The sequence below is a fragment of the Sphaerodactylus townsendi genome, linkage group LG03 (genome assembly GCF_021028975.2).
Source record: "Sphaerodactylus townsendi isolate TG3544 linkage group LG03, MPM_Stown_v2.3, whole genome shotgun sequence".
Lineage (NCBI taxonomy): Eukaryota > Metazoa > Chordata > Lepidosauria > Squamata > Sphaerodactylidae > Sphaerodactylus > Sphaerodactylus townsendi.
Window position 1 is genome coordinate 23,346,782 of NC_059427.1, and position 19,519 is coordinate 23,366,300.

Genomic DNA, 19,519 nt, shown 5'->3' on the forward strand with positions numbered 1-19,519 from the left:
ATGCGGAAGCACACCATTTTCTCAGCTGCTGCACCTCAACTGACCGCACCAACACCTTTATGTGAAACAGTTTATAGCTCTGGTTACACCAACGGGATTGAAACTGAAATCTCAGAACTGGGGTTTTTTCCCCCATGTAACTGTGAGCACACTGTGGCGGATTTCCCATGGTGGAGAGGATGTCGCATTCTTCCCGTGCCGGGCAGAGAAGAGTACATTACGTAACATGTGCAAATGCATGCAAATGCTGCCAATTTGCATAACCTTTACAGATGACAGGCTTTGACGTGGCTTGATGCAGATCATGTGCAGTGTTGACACAGAAGTCTGCTCCTTCTTTCTCCCCTCCCCCTCGTTTGCAATCCAGAGTACACACAGACCTGCTCGTTTCCTTCATTCCCTGCCTCATTTCCATCCCCACCTTCCATCGGCAGACAAAAGTTCAAATTCTATTGCCCAATTAAGATAAACAAGTTTAATGTTTGCACGGTGTATTTTGACTGGACAAATTGGAAGAAGGTTGTGTGCAGAGTTAGCATAGGAAGAAACAGAAATGCCTCGTCCTGTTCTGTAAGTCTCTGACAGAGTGTACGTGAGGGCCTTAAGATGCCCCTCTGGCCCAGCAAGGGGCAGTGGTGAGATAGTAGCACAGAAATGCTGGACTGCAGGCAGAGGCTTACCTGGGGTAAATGGCGCCTGGAGACAAATTGTCTCCAAGACGCTCCCCAGACTCTGCCCCCCGCCCCACCCCCAGGCTCTGCCCCCCCACCCCGGCACTGCCCCCCACTGCCCTCAACCCCACCCATGTCACCATGGACATGGACAAGGTCTAGGGGTGCCCACTCTCCCACAACTCCCTGCCGGCTGGAATACCTCAGGCCGGGTGTAGTGCTCTGCAGTCTCTTCTGACCTCCCTTCCGGGCAGGCCAGAAGAGACTGCAGTCCCGGCCTTGGAGACCTTCTTTTATAAGCACTGAGGCTGGGGGGTGGGGCTTGGGGAGCAGGAAGGGGTGGGACTTGGAGGCAGCAGGAAGTCCTGCTGTCTCATCGTTTTTGCGTGCCTCGGATGGGGTCGAGGCACGCGAAAATGACGAGACAGCAGGACTTCCTGGTCACATGGGGGGGCTGATTTTGCACACACACCCATGTGACCAGAAGAGTGGCGCCCGGGGACAAGGGGTACCCCTTGTCCATAGGCAGATACGCTACTGACTGCAGGAGGAAAAGCTCCTTCTAGCTAAAAGGTCAAGAAGCCGCTGCTTCGGCCTGAATGCTGTGACATCCAGCTGCTTCTGTAACCCCTGAACTCATCACCCTGTCCACAGAAGAAGAAATCTTCTTTCCCATCCTGAAGCCTTCCCCTTCAGTGGCAGATAGCTGAAATTTTGAGTCTCCGAACCTGTTTTCACACCAAGGTTCAGCCCAGAATATGGGACACAAGAGTGCATTTGAACATGTGTTTCCTTCACCACATCCAACACCCAGGAAGTTGGGACTGGGGGGGAAGGACTTCCAGATCCAAAAAAGCATCGTAGCTTCTGCTGTGGGGAGGGGCAGGGGAGAAGCCGAGGACCTCGGCTGTCCACTGGTGCTGGTGGGCTTTTGCCTATTAACCTGCACACCCCCTACAGGGATGCCTACATCTTGGCGGTCATCAACAGTTTGACCAGCTTCTTTGCTGGCTTCGTGGTGTTTTCTGTACTGGGCTTCATGGCATCGGAGCAGGGGGTGGACGTCTCCCAGGTGGCGGAGTCAGGTGAGTGCCAGCCATGTCAGTGGCTTCCCCCTCCCCTGTGCCGGCGGGCTGCTGGAGGCATTTTGCACGGGTGAAAACAAAACAGCTGGGCTGGGAAAGACCTTTTGCCTGCACCCTGGAGATCCGCTACCTGTCAGAACAGGGCTCAGGCGGGTCAGGGTCTGATAGGAAACACCTAGTTGGCTCCTTTTGATCCTGTCCAAAGAATTCTCTGCCGCCGCAGCTCCTGTTCAGCCACCTTCTCTCTTTCAGGTCCGGGCCTGGCCTTCATTGCCTATCCCAAAGCTGTGACTCTGATGCCACTCTCTCCACTCTGGGCTACGCTGTTCTTCTTCATGCTTCTTGTTCTGGGGCTGGACAGCCAGGTAGCCGCTTAACGGGGAACCGGTGAAGGAGGGAAAGGGGGATAGTGCAGGGAGGGGCTGTGACTCGGTGGCCAAACTTGTGGTCGGCGTGCAGAAGGTCCCATGTTCAATCCCCGGCATTTCCAATTAAAAAGAATCAGGAAGCAGGTGATGTGAAAGGCCTGTGAGCCACTGTCCATCTGAGCAGGCAATAGTGGTGTAGCTGGGGGGGTGTAGGGGGTGTTGGAGCCCCAGACGGCGCTCCCTAGGCCAGTGATGGTGAACCTTTCCGAGCGCCCAAATTGCAACCCAAAAGCCACTTATTTGTCGCAAAGTGTCAAAATGGCAATTTAACCTGAACACTGAGGTTTTAGTTTAGAAAAAACAATTTGCTCCAAGGTGCTCGTTACTTGGGAGTGAGCTTGGTGAAGCAACCGTACAATGCTTCAAATGGGTGAATCACGACCAGAGGTGGGATCCAGCAGGTTCTCACAGGTTCCCGAGAGTAGGTTACTAATTATTTGTGTGTGCCGAGAGGGGGTTACTAATTGGTGATTTTGCCACGTGATTTTTGCCTTAGTTACGCCCCTCCTCTCAGCAGTAGCGCACAGAACTTGAAGCAGTCTAGCAGGAGGTGCACTGGCGTGCGTAGCAGCCTGCGCCTGCGTGCATTCGTTTCCCACCCAAGGACCGGCGCAGTGGCTGTGTCCTTGCCACAGCCCCGCCCAGGAATTCCCCACCCCAGGAATGCCCGGCCACACTCCTGTCGTGCCCCACCCAGCCCCATTGGCTCTACGCCACAGTTTGAATCCCACCACCATGGGAACCTGTTACTAAAATTTTTGGATCCCACCACTGATCACGACCCTAGGAGGGTTTACACAAGGCCAGCCTAGATGTGCGTGTGTGTGTGTGTGTGGGGGGGTGATTTTCCACTCCCCCTACATGACGAACTCTGCATGCATGCCCACAGAGAGGGAGAGGGAGGTTCGCCACCACTGCCCTAGGCTCACGTGGGGTTACCTACCAGGCAAAACTGACTGTGATAGAACCAAGGGTCTGAAACAGTATAAATCAGCTGCATATAGGTTCATGTCATTGCTATCTGACCAGGAGGATTGTTCTGTCTACACTGTTGTGGATAACAGCTGCTTTATCCGTGCAGCTCAGCAAGTGACCCTTTTCTCGTGCTGACGGTTGCTATCGTCTACAGATAAACCTGCTTTTCCAAGGCCAGGCAGCAGGTTAGAAACAAAGGCAACCATAAGAACATAAGAACTAGCCTGCTGGATCAGACCAGAGTCCATCTAGTCCAGCTCTCTGCTACTCGCAGTGGCCCACCAGGTGCCTTTGGGAGCTCACGTGCAGGATGTGAAACCAATGGCCTGCTGCTGCTGCTGCTCCCGAGCACCTGGTCTGCTAAGGCATTTGCAATCTCAGATCAAAGAGGATCAAGATTGGTAGCCATAACTCGACTTCTCCTCCATAAATCTGTCCAAGCCCCTTTTAAAGCTATCCAGGTTAGTGGCCATCACCACCTCCTGTGGCAGCATATTCCAAACACCAATCACACGTTGCGTGAAGAAGTGTTTCCTTTTATTAGTCCTAATTCTTCCCCCCAGCATTTTCAATGGATGCCCCCTGGTTCTAGTATTGTGAGAAAGAGAGAAAAATGTCTCTCTGCCAACATTTTCTACCCCGTGCATAATTTTATAGACTTCGATCATATCCCCCCTCAGACGTCTCCTCTCCAAACTAAAGAATCCCAAATGCTGCAGCCTCTCCTCATAAGGAAGGTGCTCCAATCCCTCAATCATCCTCGTTGCCCATAGGGCAAATTGCCACCCAGGGCAGGTACCAGGGCTCGGAAGTGTGCATACAAATGACGTAATATAAAAGGGAAGACAATGCTGGACCAGCAGGGCAAGCCCATGAGGAACTCCAGAGAGACTAATGTGAGGTTGGCCGAAATGCACACCAAAGTTGTGTGTTTGCTGGGGCTGATGACCATGGATGAGCATGTGCAGAGGGTCCTCTTTTCACGATTGCGTTGTCCCTCCTCCCTCCTCCCCCCACCCCCCCCACACACACCCTAAACCTGCTTCACTTATGGCAGCTGAAGGCTGTACGTTGGAAGCCAAAAGCAAGGGAGCATGTACTCAATTAGCACCACCAGCCTTGGCACACCTGAGCAACGTGGCTGCCTTGCTTGGCTCAAAGGCTCAGAGGCATCCAGATCGAGGCCGGGAGCTGCCAAGCCAGCCGGCATGAGCGCAGGCACGTCCTTCATCTTTTAAAAAGACGTTTCAGTTCCGTAACGCAGCGCTTGGTGGAAAATCCCCTTTCCCCCTCTTTCTCTCCCATGCAGTTTGTGGGCGTGGAGGGTTTCATCACGGGGATCCTGGACCTGTTTCCGCAGCCAGCCGCCGGCTCCTGGCGCAGAGAAGTAACCGCTGCGATCTGCTGCCTCGTTTGCTGTATCATCGATCTCTCCATGGTGACCCAGGTGAGGCTGAAGTGGGGAGAAACCGCAGGGTCTCCATAAAACTGGCACGGGATCAGTGAACTTTTGGCGGGGGGGTGGGGGAGCAGATATGCAGAATAAAGCAACTCCATTCTTGCAGTGGGGGGGCGGGTGGCGAATCCCCCCAGGAACAAATTCAAGGCACACTTGACACTCCTGCTCCAGGTTGTGTCCTGATAATTTCAGCCACTGGTTGTCAAGAGCCAGTGGTTAAGAGCAGGTGGATTCTAATCTGGAGAACCGGGTTTGATTCCCCACTCCTCCACCTGAGTGGCAGAGGCTCATCTGGTGAACCAGATGTGTTTCTGCACTCCTACATCGCTGCTGGGTGACCTTTGGCTAGTCACAGTTCTCTCAGAACTCTCTCATCCCCGCCTGCCTCACAAAGTGTGGGGAGAGGAAGGGAAAGGAGCTTGTTAGCCACCTTGCGTCTCCTTACAGGAGAGAAAGGTGAGGCATAAATCCAAAATTCTTCTACTTCTTCAAAAGCCACGTCAAACATAGGCTCCTTCCGCACATGCAGAATAATGCACTTTCAAACTGCTTTCAGTGCTCTTTGAAGCTGTGCGGAATGGCAAAATCCACTTGCAAATAGTTGTGAAAGTGGTTTGAAAACGCATTATTCTGCGTGTGCGGAAGGGGCCATAGTTAAAATAACTATTTGCTAACTTGTTTTCTAAACAAGCTGAAGAGGCTTACTGTGATCTGTGAGAGATGCTCAGGCTTGGATTGTGGCGGACCTCCGGGGAAAGGGAATCTTCTGGACGGGGGCTGAGCATGAACTTGGCGGGGTGGCCTCGGATGAGGTTAGATTCTAATTGGCTTTACCTGCAGATGACTGAGGCTTCATGCACATCTCTGGGGGAAAAAAAAGCTTTCTTCCGCAATAAACCCGTTAAACCTTTAAGAAGCTGCAAGGTACTGTGTTGTTTTGGCTGCCACAGACCAACACAACTACCCCTCTTTGAGTGATGACGAGAGGTTCTCTGGTTGATCCTAAGGAGTGTGATGGGACCAAGGACCGAGACACCCGTTATAGGTTAGGATTCTTCCCATTCCTCAGCATGCATCTCCCAGGACAGCCGAGCTCCTATGGAAAGGTGATGATAATGTCATGTATGCATACTGGCTGTTGATATCAAAGCCAGTTCCCAGCATTCAGGATAAGGCTGCACAGCCTTGATTTTACAACAGTCGGGGTGATAGGATAAAAAGGAGGTTTGCCCCCTTCCTCTGAATGCTTTCCCTTTCCCACATTTCTGCCATTTCCCCCTTTGGGCAAGCTGTCACAAACAAGAGGGAAACGGGGATTCTATGATGAGGTGGTGGATGAGCCCGCCCTCTCTGTATTGGTGCTGGAAAGGTCACACGTGAGTTTCTGAGGCAAGAGATCAACAGAGGCGGTTAGCCGTTGCCTGCCTCTGCACAGCAACCCTGGACTTCCTTGGTGGTCTCCCATCCAAGTACGAACCAGGGCCTATCCTGACAAGATCGGGCCAGGCTAAGCCACCCAAGTCAGAGCACTCCCTGTCATTTTGTGCCCTTTCAGTAATGCCCCTCAGCTCCCTGGGACTTCCCACACGCCTTCCTCTGTAGGCCCTGCCAACCTGTAGGCCCTGCCAACCAACCTGTCAAATAGAAAGGGCTTTCTGTAGTTAAAAATGAAACGTCCTTTGCGCGTAGGAGTGGCTGCTAATTGTGTTTTTCTTCATTTGTCATGTGTGACCCTAGGGGGGCATGTACGTCTTTCAGCTCTTTGACTATTATTCAGCCAGCGGCATCACACTTCTGTGGCAGGCCTTCTGGGAGTGCGTGGTGATCGCTTGGGTCTACGGTAAGAGGCAATGGACAATGGGGAACTGGGGAACAAAAACAAAATTGAAAGGTATGAGGTACGTCCCTGCCTGCTCCGTCTTCTTCCTGAATCTAATTGGTCCCCTGAGACTGTGGGGAATCTGGGTACTGAGGCTGGGCGCCCTGCCCTTCTGTGTGCTTTTCAAGCCACATGGGGTGGGTGCGGAGACGCCGTGCCCGATGGCAGATTTTGACAGATTCTTCCCTGCAGGAGCTGACCGTTTTATGGATGACATTGCCCGCATGATCGGCTACCGGCCTCTGCCCTACATGAAGTGGTGTTGGTCGCTCATTACGCCGGCTGTGTGTGTGGTGAGTCACCGGAGCAAAGTGAAATCTGAAAGTCCTTCCCAAATATGGGTTCATCTAGGCGGCTTCCACATGGAGATTCCGGTAAAGCGTGGTGGGAGGGGTGCTCATCGCCACGTCCCCCCCCATCCATGGCTCCCCTTTTCCTTACAACTACCCTGTTTCCCCGAATATAAGACATCCCCTGAAAATAAGACGTAGTAGAGGTTTTGCTGAAGTGCGAAATATAAGGCATCCCCCGAAAGTAAGGCATAGCAAAGTTTTTGTTTGGAAGCATGCCCGACGAACAGAACACAGAAAAATAAGACATCCCCTGAAAATAAGACATAGCGCATCTTTGGGAGCAAAAATTAATATAAGACACTGTCTTATTTTCGGGGAAACACGGTACCAATCAGCTTTTTGCCTTTTAAAATATATATATCAGTACTAATGTATAGTTGTACTCACACTATTATTGGGAAAAAATGATAAAGAACATGCTGGAGGCGGGCTGGGGGTGGGTGGGCAACAGTGGGACCAGGGGACAAAAAGAGGAGTTGTGCAGCGTGGAATTTCCATTGCTGCTGACCACACCTTTGCATTTGGCAGTGGAAATGAGATGAAAACTGCTCCTCTGTGGAACCTCCCCCCCCCCCGGCTTTCTGGTAACCCCATGAGCTGCTTTAAACTTCTTTTGACTGTATGGGAGTTGAACCTGTACTCTTTTTGTGCTTAGCCCCATTCCTGTGCGGTGCCACTTAAGGATTTGCATGCATTTGAATAACACGACACGCATGCAAAGCCAGATTGGCCACTGCCTCCCTTCTCCTGTCCCATTCCCTAGCAAGTGCGAGGATGCCAGACGCCCTGCAGTTTAAGCCCTGCCCAGATCCCATCTGCTTCCCCCTAAAATGTTTGCCCTGGTGGCACCAGCTGGCATCGAGCTAGCATGGGAGATTTTAAAGGTCAAAGCCCGTAAGAAACTGTGAGCTCCTTTAGCGGCACTGACTGTGTCACAGGCCAGGAGAATGCAGTTCTTCTGGCATGTTTTTGACAACACATATAGCACGCACGCACACAGAGAGAGAGAGAGAGAGAGAGAGAGAGAGAGAGAGAGAGAGAGAGAGAGAGAGAGAGATCCACCCTGCTTCCCAGAGTTATTGGAAGTATTTAATGGGAACAACCCACTGTTTACCGACTTGAGGTCCAGGTAGAAGGTGCAGGAAGTTCTCCGTGGAAGAACCAGGTCAGTATAGACCCATGGGGTGATGTCACATCATGATGACCTCGAGCCAGCTATGTGAAACTGACTTCTGCCAGGATCAAACTCAGGTCATGAGCAGAGCCTTGACCGCAGTCCTGCAGCTTGCCACTCTGTTCCATGGGGCTCTTTCTCCATGGGGGAGGGCAAGATACAAACATGCTTTTTAAAAGATGGCATCCATTTTCACACTGAGTTTGCACACCTTGTTCCCCAGATAGAAGAAGAAGAAGAGTTTTGGATGCAGGAGACTCAAAGGGGCTGACAATCTCCTTGCCCTTCCCCCCTCACAGCAAACACCCTGTGAGGTGGGTGGGGCTGAGAGAACTCCGAAGAACTGGGACTAGCCCAAGGTCACCCAGCTGGCATGTGTGGGAGTGTACAGGCTAATCTGAATTCCCCTGATAAGCCTCCACAGCTCAGGCGGCAGAGCTGGGAATCAAACCCGGTTACTCCAGATTAGATACACGAGCTCTTAACCTCCTACGCCACTGCTGCTCCTAGATAGAAGCGCAGGTCATCTCCGGCTCCATAGTTCTGCTAGGAATCTGTTCTTAATAGTAGTGTGATAAAGCATTTGGGAGAAACCGTGGCTTGGTGGTCGAGTACCTGCTTTGCACGCAAGTTTGCAGGTTCAGTCCCTGGCATCTTGAGTAAAAAGACCCGGAGATGCTAGAGAGTGGCTGCCAATCAGAGTAGGCAGTGCTGAACTTGATAAGACCACTGCTCAAATGAACCTTGAAGGGTTTTGCGAACAAGAACTCTGAACCTGGACTTGGGTTTGCCTGTCTCTGCTGGGCCTCCCAATCCTAAAAGCCTCTCTCACACCCCTCTCTCCCCAGGGAATTTTCTTGTTCCACGTGGTGAACTACCAGCCGTTGACTTACAACAAGACATATGTCTACCCCTGGTGGGGAGAGGCTATTGGCTGGGCTCTGGCCCTCGCCTCCATGCTCTGCATTCCCTGCACCGTCGCATACAAGCTTCTGCGAAGTGAGGGCTCCTTGCAACAGGTGAGTGCCAGTCTCTCCTCTCCCCCAGGCACCCTGTGTCCAACCTGGCCACCAGCAGGGCTGGCCAAATGTCCACCCGGGAATGCAGCTGCCAGCATAGTTTGTCATGAAGCTACCTGGGTTGTGCTGAGTGTCTTTGTCCCTGGGGAAAAAAGCCACTGGGATAGCCTAGTATCCAGAGGGCACAATATCCAGCCACCAGAATGGGAAGTGGGTTCTTCAGTTGCTATAGAGCAGGGGTAGGGAACTGCGGCTCTCCAGATGTTCAGGAACTACAATTCCCATCAGCCTCTGTCAACATGGCCAATTGGCCATGCTGGTAGGGGCTGGTGGGAATTGTAGTTCCTGAACATCTGGAGAGCCGCAGGTTCCCTACCCCTGCTATAGAATGTGCTGTGCTATAGAGAGTGTCTTAACCTACTGCATCTGTGTATGGTTCTCCAGTTGCACAGTGGCAGATAGGAAGGCGCTCCAAAGGGTGATCACTACTGCACAGAGGATTATCGGCTGCCCTCTCCCCTCCTTGGAAGAACTCTATAATTCCTGAAGCCTAAAAAAAGCCCAAAATATTCTGAGAGACCCGTCTCATCCAGCACACTCTCTTTTTGAACTGTTACCATCCGGCAGACGATATAGGTCTATCAAAACTAGGACAAAGATGCTTAGAGACAGCTTCTACTCTAGAGCTGTGGCAATGCTAAACTCCGCGGCTTCGTGTTGATGTATTTGGGGCTGTGTAGGGATGGCTGGAGGAAGGGGAAAGTGAGGATGGGGTATGAGTCTGAAATTGTGTGCATCAAGGAATGCTGCTGTAAATTTCGTTGTGCGTGCACAATGACAATAAAATGCTTATGCTTATGCGATTGTGCCACACTTCCTCTTTGCTAACCAAAAGGACTGATGGTCTTACTCTTCTGCAGTGCCTGCAATCTGCTCCCAGGCTTTTCGAATAGATTCCGATCTTTTTCCACAGGCTTAAGATACTCCTGATTTTCTTGGGAGTCAATCCACAAGCATTGGAGAATCAGTTTGGGCAGGTTTCTCATTTTTCTTAAAAAATGAAAGCTAGGAATTAAGAGAACCTGCTTCAAGTATCATTGCAACATTCCACCCTGCAAATTGCAAACTGCTGTTTTAGGGCTGTTTTTTAAAAATTGAAATCGCTCATCTGGGGTGGGGAAGAGGGAGTGGTTTAATGATGACAACAGTCCAATGATTGAAAAGGAGGCTGGAAGGGGGCGGGACAAAGAAAACGATCAGAAATATTACACACGAGGAAAAAGCTGATGGAAAATCCAGGCTTCCAGGAAATCACAACATGAAAATTGGTATCAAGAGCCAGAAAAAAAAACTGGGGAGGGATGTGTGGAAGTTAAAATTAAAGGCCCAAAAATGCATGTGGAAATCAGGGAACAGTATGAAATCAAAACCACCACCAACAAACCCTATGTGGAATACCCTTCAATGTGGTATCTCTTAGCAGCAAGGAAATTTTGGTATATAGATGTTGGGGGATGTTTTCTGTTGTGCATTTCCTTTTTGGAATCCTGGCTGGTTTGATTCTCTCCCATTCTGCACTAAACTTGAGGAGACTTCTTTTGTAGTAAGGGATTTGGGTCTCTGCAGGAGTCACTAAAGTGGCTTTATCTTTTGGCATCGGGTTCTAAAAAGTTTAGTGAGTTTGGATTTGCGGTGGGGGGGGGGGGAGTTCAGTTTTTATTATATTGATATTTAATGTAAGCTGCTTCAAGAGCCTAGCCAAGGCAAAAGAAACCACCCAAACATACTGAGGCTGCACCTCGAGTTGCTAATTGATCCTGCGATTTGTTTCTCCCTCAGCGCTGGCAGGTGCTGACCACACCTGTCTGGGGCCACCACCACCTGGAGTACATGACACCTGAAGCTGAGGCAAAACTCCTGCCCCCGGACGGCCTCGCTGCAGCCCCCATGGAGAAGGCAACGCTTTTTGAGACTGTGATCTAAGGGCTTCTCTTCCTTGTAGCGGTAGCACGTGATACCAAGATCAATTGGGGGGGCGGGGGGGGGGAGTGTAGCGTGAAATTAGCACAGAGAGTTCAATCTTTTACTGAATCAGAATGCAAGAGACCAAAAACACCCCCGCCCACACGAACTGCGCTGCCCACCCTTTTGGTTGTGATCCATACCCTGCGCGCTTCAGGAAAGCCATCTTGCGTGAGGTTCACGTGGCTGAAAGACTCTGAACCAGATCTGGGAAAGTCCAGCGTGTAACATGGAGGTGCTAATGGCAGCAGCGGGCAACCCCATAACCCCAAACACACCCTTCTTCTAGAACAGGGGTAGGGAACCTGCGGCTCTCCAGATGTTCAGGAACTACAATTCCCATCAGCCCCTACCAGCATGGCCAATTGGCCATGCTGGTAGGGGCTGATGGGAATTGTAGTTCCTGAACATCTGGAGAGCCGCAGGTTCCCTACCCCTGTTCTAGAAGAAGACCTGGTCTCTACCCTCCGTGGAAGGACAGGTGGTCACTTTATCCCACTGCCCATCAGTATTAGCTTTCAAGTATTATGCAAGAGCATTTGCTCCCTCACAACCACCAGGCTAGGCAACCCATCCCAGGCCAGACAAATCCATCCCAGGTTTGCCAGAATTCTTTAGTACATCTAACTTAGATCTGTACGGCAAATGCAAATGCTCCGGTAGGTTCCCCCCCCCACCCCCCCCACCCCAATCACTGTACACTGGTCTTTGCATGGGGCTTTTAACCCTGTGTGGAAAGCACTTTGGGGTTACTTGTTAACGGTCTTCTGTGTGGGCCCGATACACGTAACAATTGCTGGTTGCATTCAGGTTTCGCTTCCTAGACAGAAAAGACAAACCCCACTCCCTTGCTAGCACTGAGTGGCACATTCTGCTTCATCTCTTATTCACGGCTCCCAAAATCACGACCCCTGCAGTCAGAATTGTAGCTATAATCATGACTTTTGTGTCCTCCGCTTTCTCCACGAGGTGGCGATTTTCCAGGTTCTGTCAGTCGCTGCTTGCAGATGCAACGTTTCTCGTTTCTGTCACATTAAATGGCCCAGTCATTCTTTCCCACCCTTCCTTTCTCTTGATCCCATTCTCTTCCACCCTTCATTTCACTTGACCCTTTGTGGGGCTCTTTTCTCGAGAGCCAGAATCGAGGGCGTGTCAATTCCTGACTCAGCCTCTCACTGGAGAAGGGAGTCTTCCCAAATGGATGATCTGTGATATTCTTGTGGGCCCTGTCAAAATACTGGCAGGGGCTGGGAAATAGGACTGGGGTGGCAGTCAGATGAGGAATGGGAGGCTTTTCCTTTCCTGAACACGCTGCTTGCCTTCTGTGGCCTTCTCCCTTCCCATCAGGGCTTCTGAGCTGTTGACAACTGCATGAAAGATAGAAATCCAACAGATTTAGCCATTTCTCGTTCGGGTTCTGGCTGTGATCAAGAAAACTCTGCTTGTTGAATTCCTCCTGGGAATACAGGGGTTAAAAGGAGGAGGAGCTCTGCGAGACCCCTACATCTTAGCCTAGTGTGTTCACATCCCCTCCTATACACACACATACTGTCGCTTTCAACCATGCTGCTCAATGTATGTATTTGTAATATATGAATGTTTGTGCCAAATTGGGCTGAGCCCAGCTCTTCCCCGGCTCCTTTACAGGCTGTAATTGCTACCACTCACTGCTTCTAACTGACCTACTTCTCAGCTCCCTTTTTTTCCCCGCAGTCTCTACTCAATATGGTACAGATCCAACCATCCGACAGTAAATACAGGAGCGATTCTGACTGTGTGAATGGCATCTTTGTCAAAGGGGGGGGGGGGGAACACACACTAACCATCTGTTTGACAGATGAGTCAGCGGAGATCCTATGGTGGTGCATACGCATCTACTTAGGGAGAAGGGATAGTCAATATTTTGGCTGGAATGCTACCTCTTCTTAACTTTAATGGGTCTCTTGTCTCTCTCTTCTCTCTGGCCCCGCTTGCTCACGTAGGGAGCCCATTGCTGGATTGCATAAAACATAATATTCAATACCTGCTGATTCTGATTGCTAGAATTAAAGAGAAGTAGACATACGCAGCTATGACGAATTGCTTCTAACGGAAGTCTTTTTGGGGTTTGCTGGGTGACTTGTGTCATTCGTACTGTCAGAGGCCTGGGCCCAAAGGTCAGCCAAGCGCTGAGTGAAAAACACAAGGGCAGAGGTTGAGTGGTATGCACCTTCGGGTCATCCCAGGCAAGTGTAAGGGAGGCTGGCAGGGAAAAGCATCGTTGCTTGCCGTAGGGCTAATTCAGTCAGTGGGGGTGGGGGGTGGAGGAACTCTACTGAGTGGGGTGGGAAAGGACTTTCTCCATCCAGGCAGAAGGGAAGACTTTGTGGGACCGCAGGTGAGAAACACCTGGCTAAGGGTTAGCCCAGCAACAGAGGGCAAACTGGGTAATCTCGTCAAAATTCCAGGGGCAGCAGCTCTGTTAGCATACATGTTGTAGAAAGACAAAAGCCGTCTGGTGAACAAAGGGGGCTGAGAAGCTCATTGGTTGGGTAATCTCCCTTACTTATGTTCCAAGGGCTCAAGCAAGCCAAACAGCTCATTGGCTAGGTCAGTGTTTCCCATCTGTGGGTTCTGATCCCAAAGGGGGTTGCCTTTGCAAAGCCTTCTAAAGTGGGTCCCGGGCTTTTTGCAGTTTTATTGGTTTGTGCATTCTTTCTTTAAAAGTTGACAATCATACTGAATAAATTCAGACCTGTGGGTCACCAGACTGCAACGATGGGAGACACTGGGCCAGGTGGTGTCTCTGGCATTCGAAAAGGTGTGATCAATGCCCCCCCCCCCCAATGAACTGTGTGGTACCTTAAAAATGGAAAGGATATTATTCTAACTCTCATTCATTGAATGTGCTTCAAAAGTATACCACAAGAAACCTTGCAGATCTCACAAACCCCACCACTGTTCTTAAGACTACTGTATTCATTTGGGAAGGAACTTGATTCCGATCAATTTAAAAGAAGATTCCAGGGAAACTGCCTTCTCCTCCATCACACTGAGACACTCATAGCCCTGCTGAGGACCCTCTGAAAAGCAGATGATGGACAGCCTTACCCTTAGGTGTCAGAATGTGGCTCTCACAAGCTTTGCCAATTCACGATCCAGAGAAGGGAAGTAACCTTCCAGTTTAGACTAAGCACAATGGCATGCTCGGCTTAGCCCACCGATGAGCTCACTGCAATCTAATATACTCTACCTTTCCTTCAAGAATCCCCATATTTACCAAGCAGGAATGCAAACGCAGGATTGCTCTTTCCTTTTGCCCCCATGTCGCAACGGCAACCTTGTAGGGTTTGCAAGGTGGTGGACATTCAGAAGTGGTTTGCCACTGCATGGCATCCTGGTCGTCCTTGGTTTTCTGAGAACCAGCGTGGTGTCGTGGTTAACAGCAGCGGACTCCTGTCTGGGGAATTGTGTTTACTTCCCCACCCCTCCACATGAGCAGCGGACTCCAATCTGGAGAACAGGATTTGTTTCCCCACTCCTACATTCCTGCTGGGTGACCTTGGGGTAGTCACCTTTGGTTCAGCCCCACCTACCTCACAAGGTTGTGGAAAGAGGGAGGTGATTGTACACAGTCCTGAGTCTCCTCACAAGAGAGAAAGGTGAAGTATAAATCCAAAATCTTCTGCCCATCCTAGACTCACCAGGGATGACCCTGTTTAGCTTCCAAAGTCAGGGAACTAATCCATGATTATTAATCTCGAGTATGCACTCTTAACATGGCCAAACGACGTCCATTTTTTTTTTTGCAATTGCTGTTTCAAGAGTTGCAGCATCATAGAGGCAGAAAGTGGCTCCCGAGTCCTGAGTTGCCAACTTTGGTCCTTTGCCTGGGGCGAGCGCTGAGACTGAGCAAAGGAAGCCTGCCAAACACTGATCGCTGGGGGGGGGGGGGGGGGCTGTATTTTTATAGCCGTCGCGTTGGAAGAGAGAGGAACGGAGGTGTAAGACGGAGTATATGAGTCAGGGTGCTGCGATGACCTATTTGAGAAAGGAGTCTTTCCACCCCTCCCCGACGGGATTTCTGCAGGCAGAAGAGCTCCTCCACGGCACAGGCCAGCGGCGCTATGCGCAGTCTTCCCCGTGGAGACCTGCCTTCCGCCACCAGGTGGCGCTCTGCTCATTCCTCAGCCCGTCCTGCCGGACAGCTCTTGCTCGAGAGCCACATTTCTGGGGGGGGGGCATCAACAATTGGGGGGGGGCTGCCTTGTAGAAGACCACCCCCCGCCGTCCTCTTCTGTCCAGCACTAACGCGATGGATAAATGGGACAGTCCCTGGCACCCGCCCGGCCTGCTTTAAAACACCGGTCCCCGTTCTACCCCCCGTTCTGTCCCCGTTCTACCCCCCCACCCCCACCCCTCATTACCCTCGGAGGAGCAAAATCCCATCGGGCAGGGGGAGCGATACTGCAAAACCTCCCACAGCTGCTTCTTTCTGCCATGAGCGGCTGGCTTCCACGCAGCTGCAAGAGAACCTCTCTCCGTAGAGGCAGGACCAGATTCCCGGGACAGATTAAGCCCAGACCAGCCCGGGCCACTGATCAGCCCCCTGCGCTGTCCTGCTCGGACCCTTTCGTGGCCCACCCAGCAAACCCAGCCGTTGCTCCAGAGCCGTCTTACATAATGCAGTGGCGCCATCTGCTGAGCGATAAGCATAAACGCACCCAGCACCTTGCTCTGAGGTCTTCCTCGCAGTTTGTGAGGAGACGCTTGAAGGGGCTGCTGCTGCTGCCGCCACAGGCCATTTCGGGGCAGAGAGGAAGCCAGAGAAACCCCACAAAACCCCTTCAGCGTCTGTGCCTGCATCCCACCATCTTCAGGATTCTTTTGCTTCATAGGAAGGGAGGGTAGAATAATTTGTAGTCATGGTCTCTGCCCTCCCCCACTGCCATCCCATAACCACACCAAAGGGGGAGGTCTCAGCCCTGGACCTTTTGGGAGTGCTTCACCTCAAGCACCATCTTTTGTGGGGACCTGACAGAAGGGCCAACCCGACATCTTCCTACCGGGCCTTGTTCCTCAGCTCCAGAATCCTTCTCTGCTACTCCAAACAGATTCCTGCCCTCCATCACCTCCTCAGTGAGATGGGCCAACTGAAGGTTCAAGGCCCACTTGCCATGGGATCATCCTGGACCTTGGAATATATCAAATGTCATCGGAATTTGCACACAATGGTATAACGGATGGGCATGACACTGCCTAGCGAGTGGCCATAGATGCATGCTGAAAGGCCACTTTTCCATGAATGTTCTTTCTGCACCAGAAGGAATCTACAAGGAGTCCTTCTCAACCTCCTTACAGAGCTACTGCAAATGGAGAGATTGTATGGTTTGTAAAAACCACTGTCCTGACCTGGATAGCCCCAGGCTAGCCTGATATGAAGAAGAAGAAGAGTTTGGATTTATATCCCCCCTTTCTCTCCTGCAGGAGACTCAAAGGGGCTGACAATCTCCTTGCCCTTCCCCCCTCACAACAAACACCCTGTGAGGTAGGTGGGGCTGAGAGAGCTCCCAGAAGCTGTGACTAGCCCAAGGTCACCCAGCTGGCGTGTGTGGGAGTGCACAGGCTAATCTGAATTCCCCAGATAAGCCTCCACAGCTCAGGCGGCAGAGCTGGGAATCAAACCCGGTTCCTCCAGATTAGATACACGAGCTCTTAACCTCCTACGCCACTGTTTATGGTCAGATCTCAGAAGCTAAGCAGGACCTGGTCAGTATTTGAATGGAAGACCACCTAAGCATATCAGAAGAAAATAATGGCAAACCACCTCTGAACATCTGTTGCCTTGAAAACCATGCTGGGTTGCTATAAGTTGGCTGCAACTTTGCACCACTTTGCGTGTGTGCACACCATCAAGTCACAGCTGACTTATGGTGAACCCATAGGATTTTCAAGCAACAGAAGTTTGGAAGTGGTTTGCCATTGCCTGTCTTCATGTGGGCTCAGAGAGTTCTGAGAGAACTGCAACTGGTCACCCAACAGGCTTTATGTGAAGGAATGGGGAAGTGAACACGGTTCTCCAGATCTGAGTCCACCATTCATAACCACTAAATCACACTGGATCCCTTTATAGAACTTAACACAGAGAGATGCTTTCTACACTCAGGGCTCCGGAGGCCCACTAGTGTTACCCAATGGAATGTTATATATGTGGCGAATGACCCTTCATTCATTCATTCATTCATTCATTCATTCATTCATTCATTCATTCATTCAACCTATAAGCCACCCCTCCAGTCCTTATTGGACACCTTATTGGACACAAGTTATAACCATACAATAAATAAATAAAAACAAAACAAGTCTGCATAAAACAATACAAAACCAGAGTAGAACAATCACCGAACATCCTAAAAAATCCACAGAAACAGACTTCAGACTGGAAGGACACCATAAAATAACTGGAAAAGAGTAAACCCCTTAAAGTGGGGATAAAAAGTAGGGATGGCAATCTCCAGCTGGCTGGAGATTTATGGTCTCCAGGTTACAGAGATCACAACCTTTGAAGAAAATGACTGCCTTGGAGGGTGAGAATCATAGAGACCCCAAGGGCCATCAAGTGCAAACCCCTGCAATGCAGGAAAACACAATCAAAGCACTCTTGACACATGTCATCCAGCTGTGTTTAAAAACCTCCAAAGAAGGAGGCTCTACCACACTTACAGTAAGAATAGCCCTTACTGTTAGGAAGTTTTTTCCTGATGTTTAGGTGGAATTTCTTTTCCTTCACCTTGAACCCATCACTCCTAGTCTCTGGAGCAGCCGAAAACAAGCTTGCTCCCTCACCAACATGCCATCCCTTCAAATATCTAAATATGGCTATCATGTCAACGTTCTCTTCACCAAACTAAAAATACACAGTTCCCTGAGTCTCTCCTCATAGGGCATGGATTCCAGACCTTTTACCTTTTTGGCTTTCCTCCTCTGGACCCGTTTCACCTTGTCAATATCCTTCTTGAAATGTGGTGCCCAGAACTGTACACAATATTCCAGGTGAGGTCTATGGCATTGCACCCCACTCCCCTCTCCATGCTTCACCCCCCACATTTCCAGGAATTTTCCAACCCAGAGCTGGCAAATCTAATAAAAACAAATTTTTTGTCATGGTGCCCAAATGACAGTATGGTAGGGTTGCCAACCTCCAGGTGGTAGCTGGAGATCTCCCGCGATTACAACTGATCTCCAGGCAACTGTGATCAGTTCATCTGGAGAAAATGGCCTCTTTGGGAGGCGGACTCTATTGAAGTCCCTCCCCAAACCTTGCCCTCCTTAAGCTCCGCCCCCAAATCACCAGGTATTTCCCAGCCTGGAGTTGCCAGTCCTACAGTACAGTATATGCCAGCAGAGTCTCAAGGGGAAATGGGTGAAGTGCAATCACTAAAAAGGCCCTGTCTCTGCTTGTCATCAGCTTCACTTCTGAAAGAAGGGGCACACAGATCTTAACTAGGTCAGACTGTCCTTCTGGCAGACTTAGCTCAACGGTGTGGCCTTTCAGTTCTCCATCATCAGGAATATGGGAATAGCAGCAGCATAACTGTTTCACTAGGACCAACCATATAGGCATCTTAAAAGGCTCATTTTGAGCTCATCAGCACCCACCCTTTATCAATTTTCAAAACTGATAATTCAAAACCAAACAGACAAAGGGACGGGGAAGGGTGCCTTACTGTGGTAGCGATTCGATTAATCTGAAAACTTGGTCCTCTCTGTGTTTTGAACGGCTGCTCTCCCGCTGAAGCCCTCCCCCCCTTTCCCCGAATCCCCAGTTCTTGAATGCTTTTAACCAGCTTGCAATGCACGTAACCACCAGTAAAGATGGTTTCGTTTTAAACCCTGTACCATAGAAATGAGTGTTTCCATTTAAACACCTATTACACAATAATAAATGCTGCATTGCATTTATTACATTATCGAAAAACCTTTTTCAAAAAAATTAACACGCGCCGGCAGAGCATTTGCAGTTGATGGTACAGTCCGGTCCTAAGAACTTGCAGCAGCGCTTACTCCCAAATTGCAATCGTAGTATAGTTCCCTCCGTAGCTTCTGCAGAGCAGCAGCTAGTGCATGCTCTCCCAGTCCCAGTCGGCATTTTCGACCCCCCCAGCCCTCAATGGGCATTGGCCGAGATGGAGCCTTTCTTGAATCGGGCAGTTGCACCCAGTTGACGCCAGAGAGCTCCCTGTTCCCTGTGCGGGGAGCGGGGATATATTTGCACACCACCGACTGCAGCTTCTGGTCTTTGCAGCCAGACTGCAATCCCCTTGCCAGGCGACGCGCGCGCCACAAAACCGGCGCATAAGCACGAGCGACCCCTGCAGGCAGAGCCGGAGAATCAATTGGCCCGGGTCCCTTATCGATTTATGTAGTGATTTGCGTCTCTAACCCGCCCTTTTCCCAGGGAGCTCAGGGCGGCGC

General features: G+C 50.6%; 1 protein-coding gene and 1 long non-coding RNA gene across 2 annotated transcripts; both read left to right on the forward strand.

Annotated features, from left to right (window-relative positions):
• The first annotated feature begins 1,624 nt into the window (after positions 1–1,624).
• LOC125429447 (sodium- and chloride-dependent creatine transporter 1-like) lies at positions 1,625–11,348 on the forward strand. The gene is made up of 7 exons (XM_048490576.1): positions 1,625–1,756; positions 2,009–2,121; positions 4,469–4,606; positions 6,356–6,458; positions 6,690–6,790; positions 8,873–9,043; positions 10,883–11,348. The coding sequence occupies exons 1-7, from the start codon at positions 1,711–1,713 to the stop codon at positions 11,024–11,026; spliced, it is 816 nt and encodes a 271-aa protein (XP_048346533.1). The 5' UTR covers positions 1,625–1,710; the 3' UTR covers positions 11,027–11,348.
• A 156-nt stretch (positions 11,349–11,504) lies between these two features.
• On the forward strand, positions 11,505–17,146 carry LOC125429448. The gene is made up of 3 exons (XR_007243988.1): positions 11,505–12,179; positions 13,522–13,525; positions 17,135–17,146. It is a non-coding gene; the product is annotated as an uncharacterized LOC125429448 (long non-coding RNA).
• Positions 17,147–19,519: the final 2,373 nt, after the last annotated feature.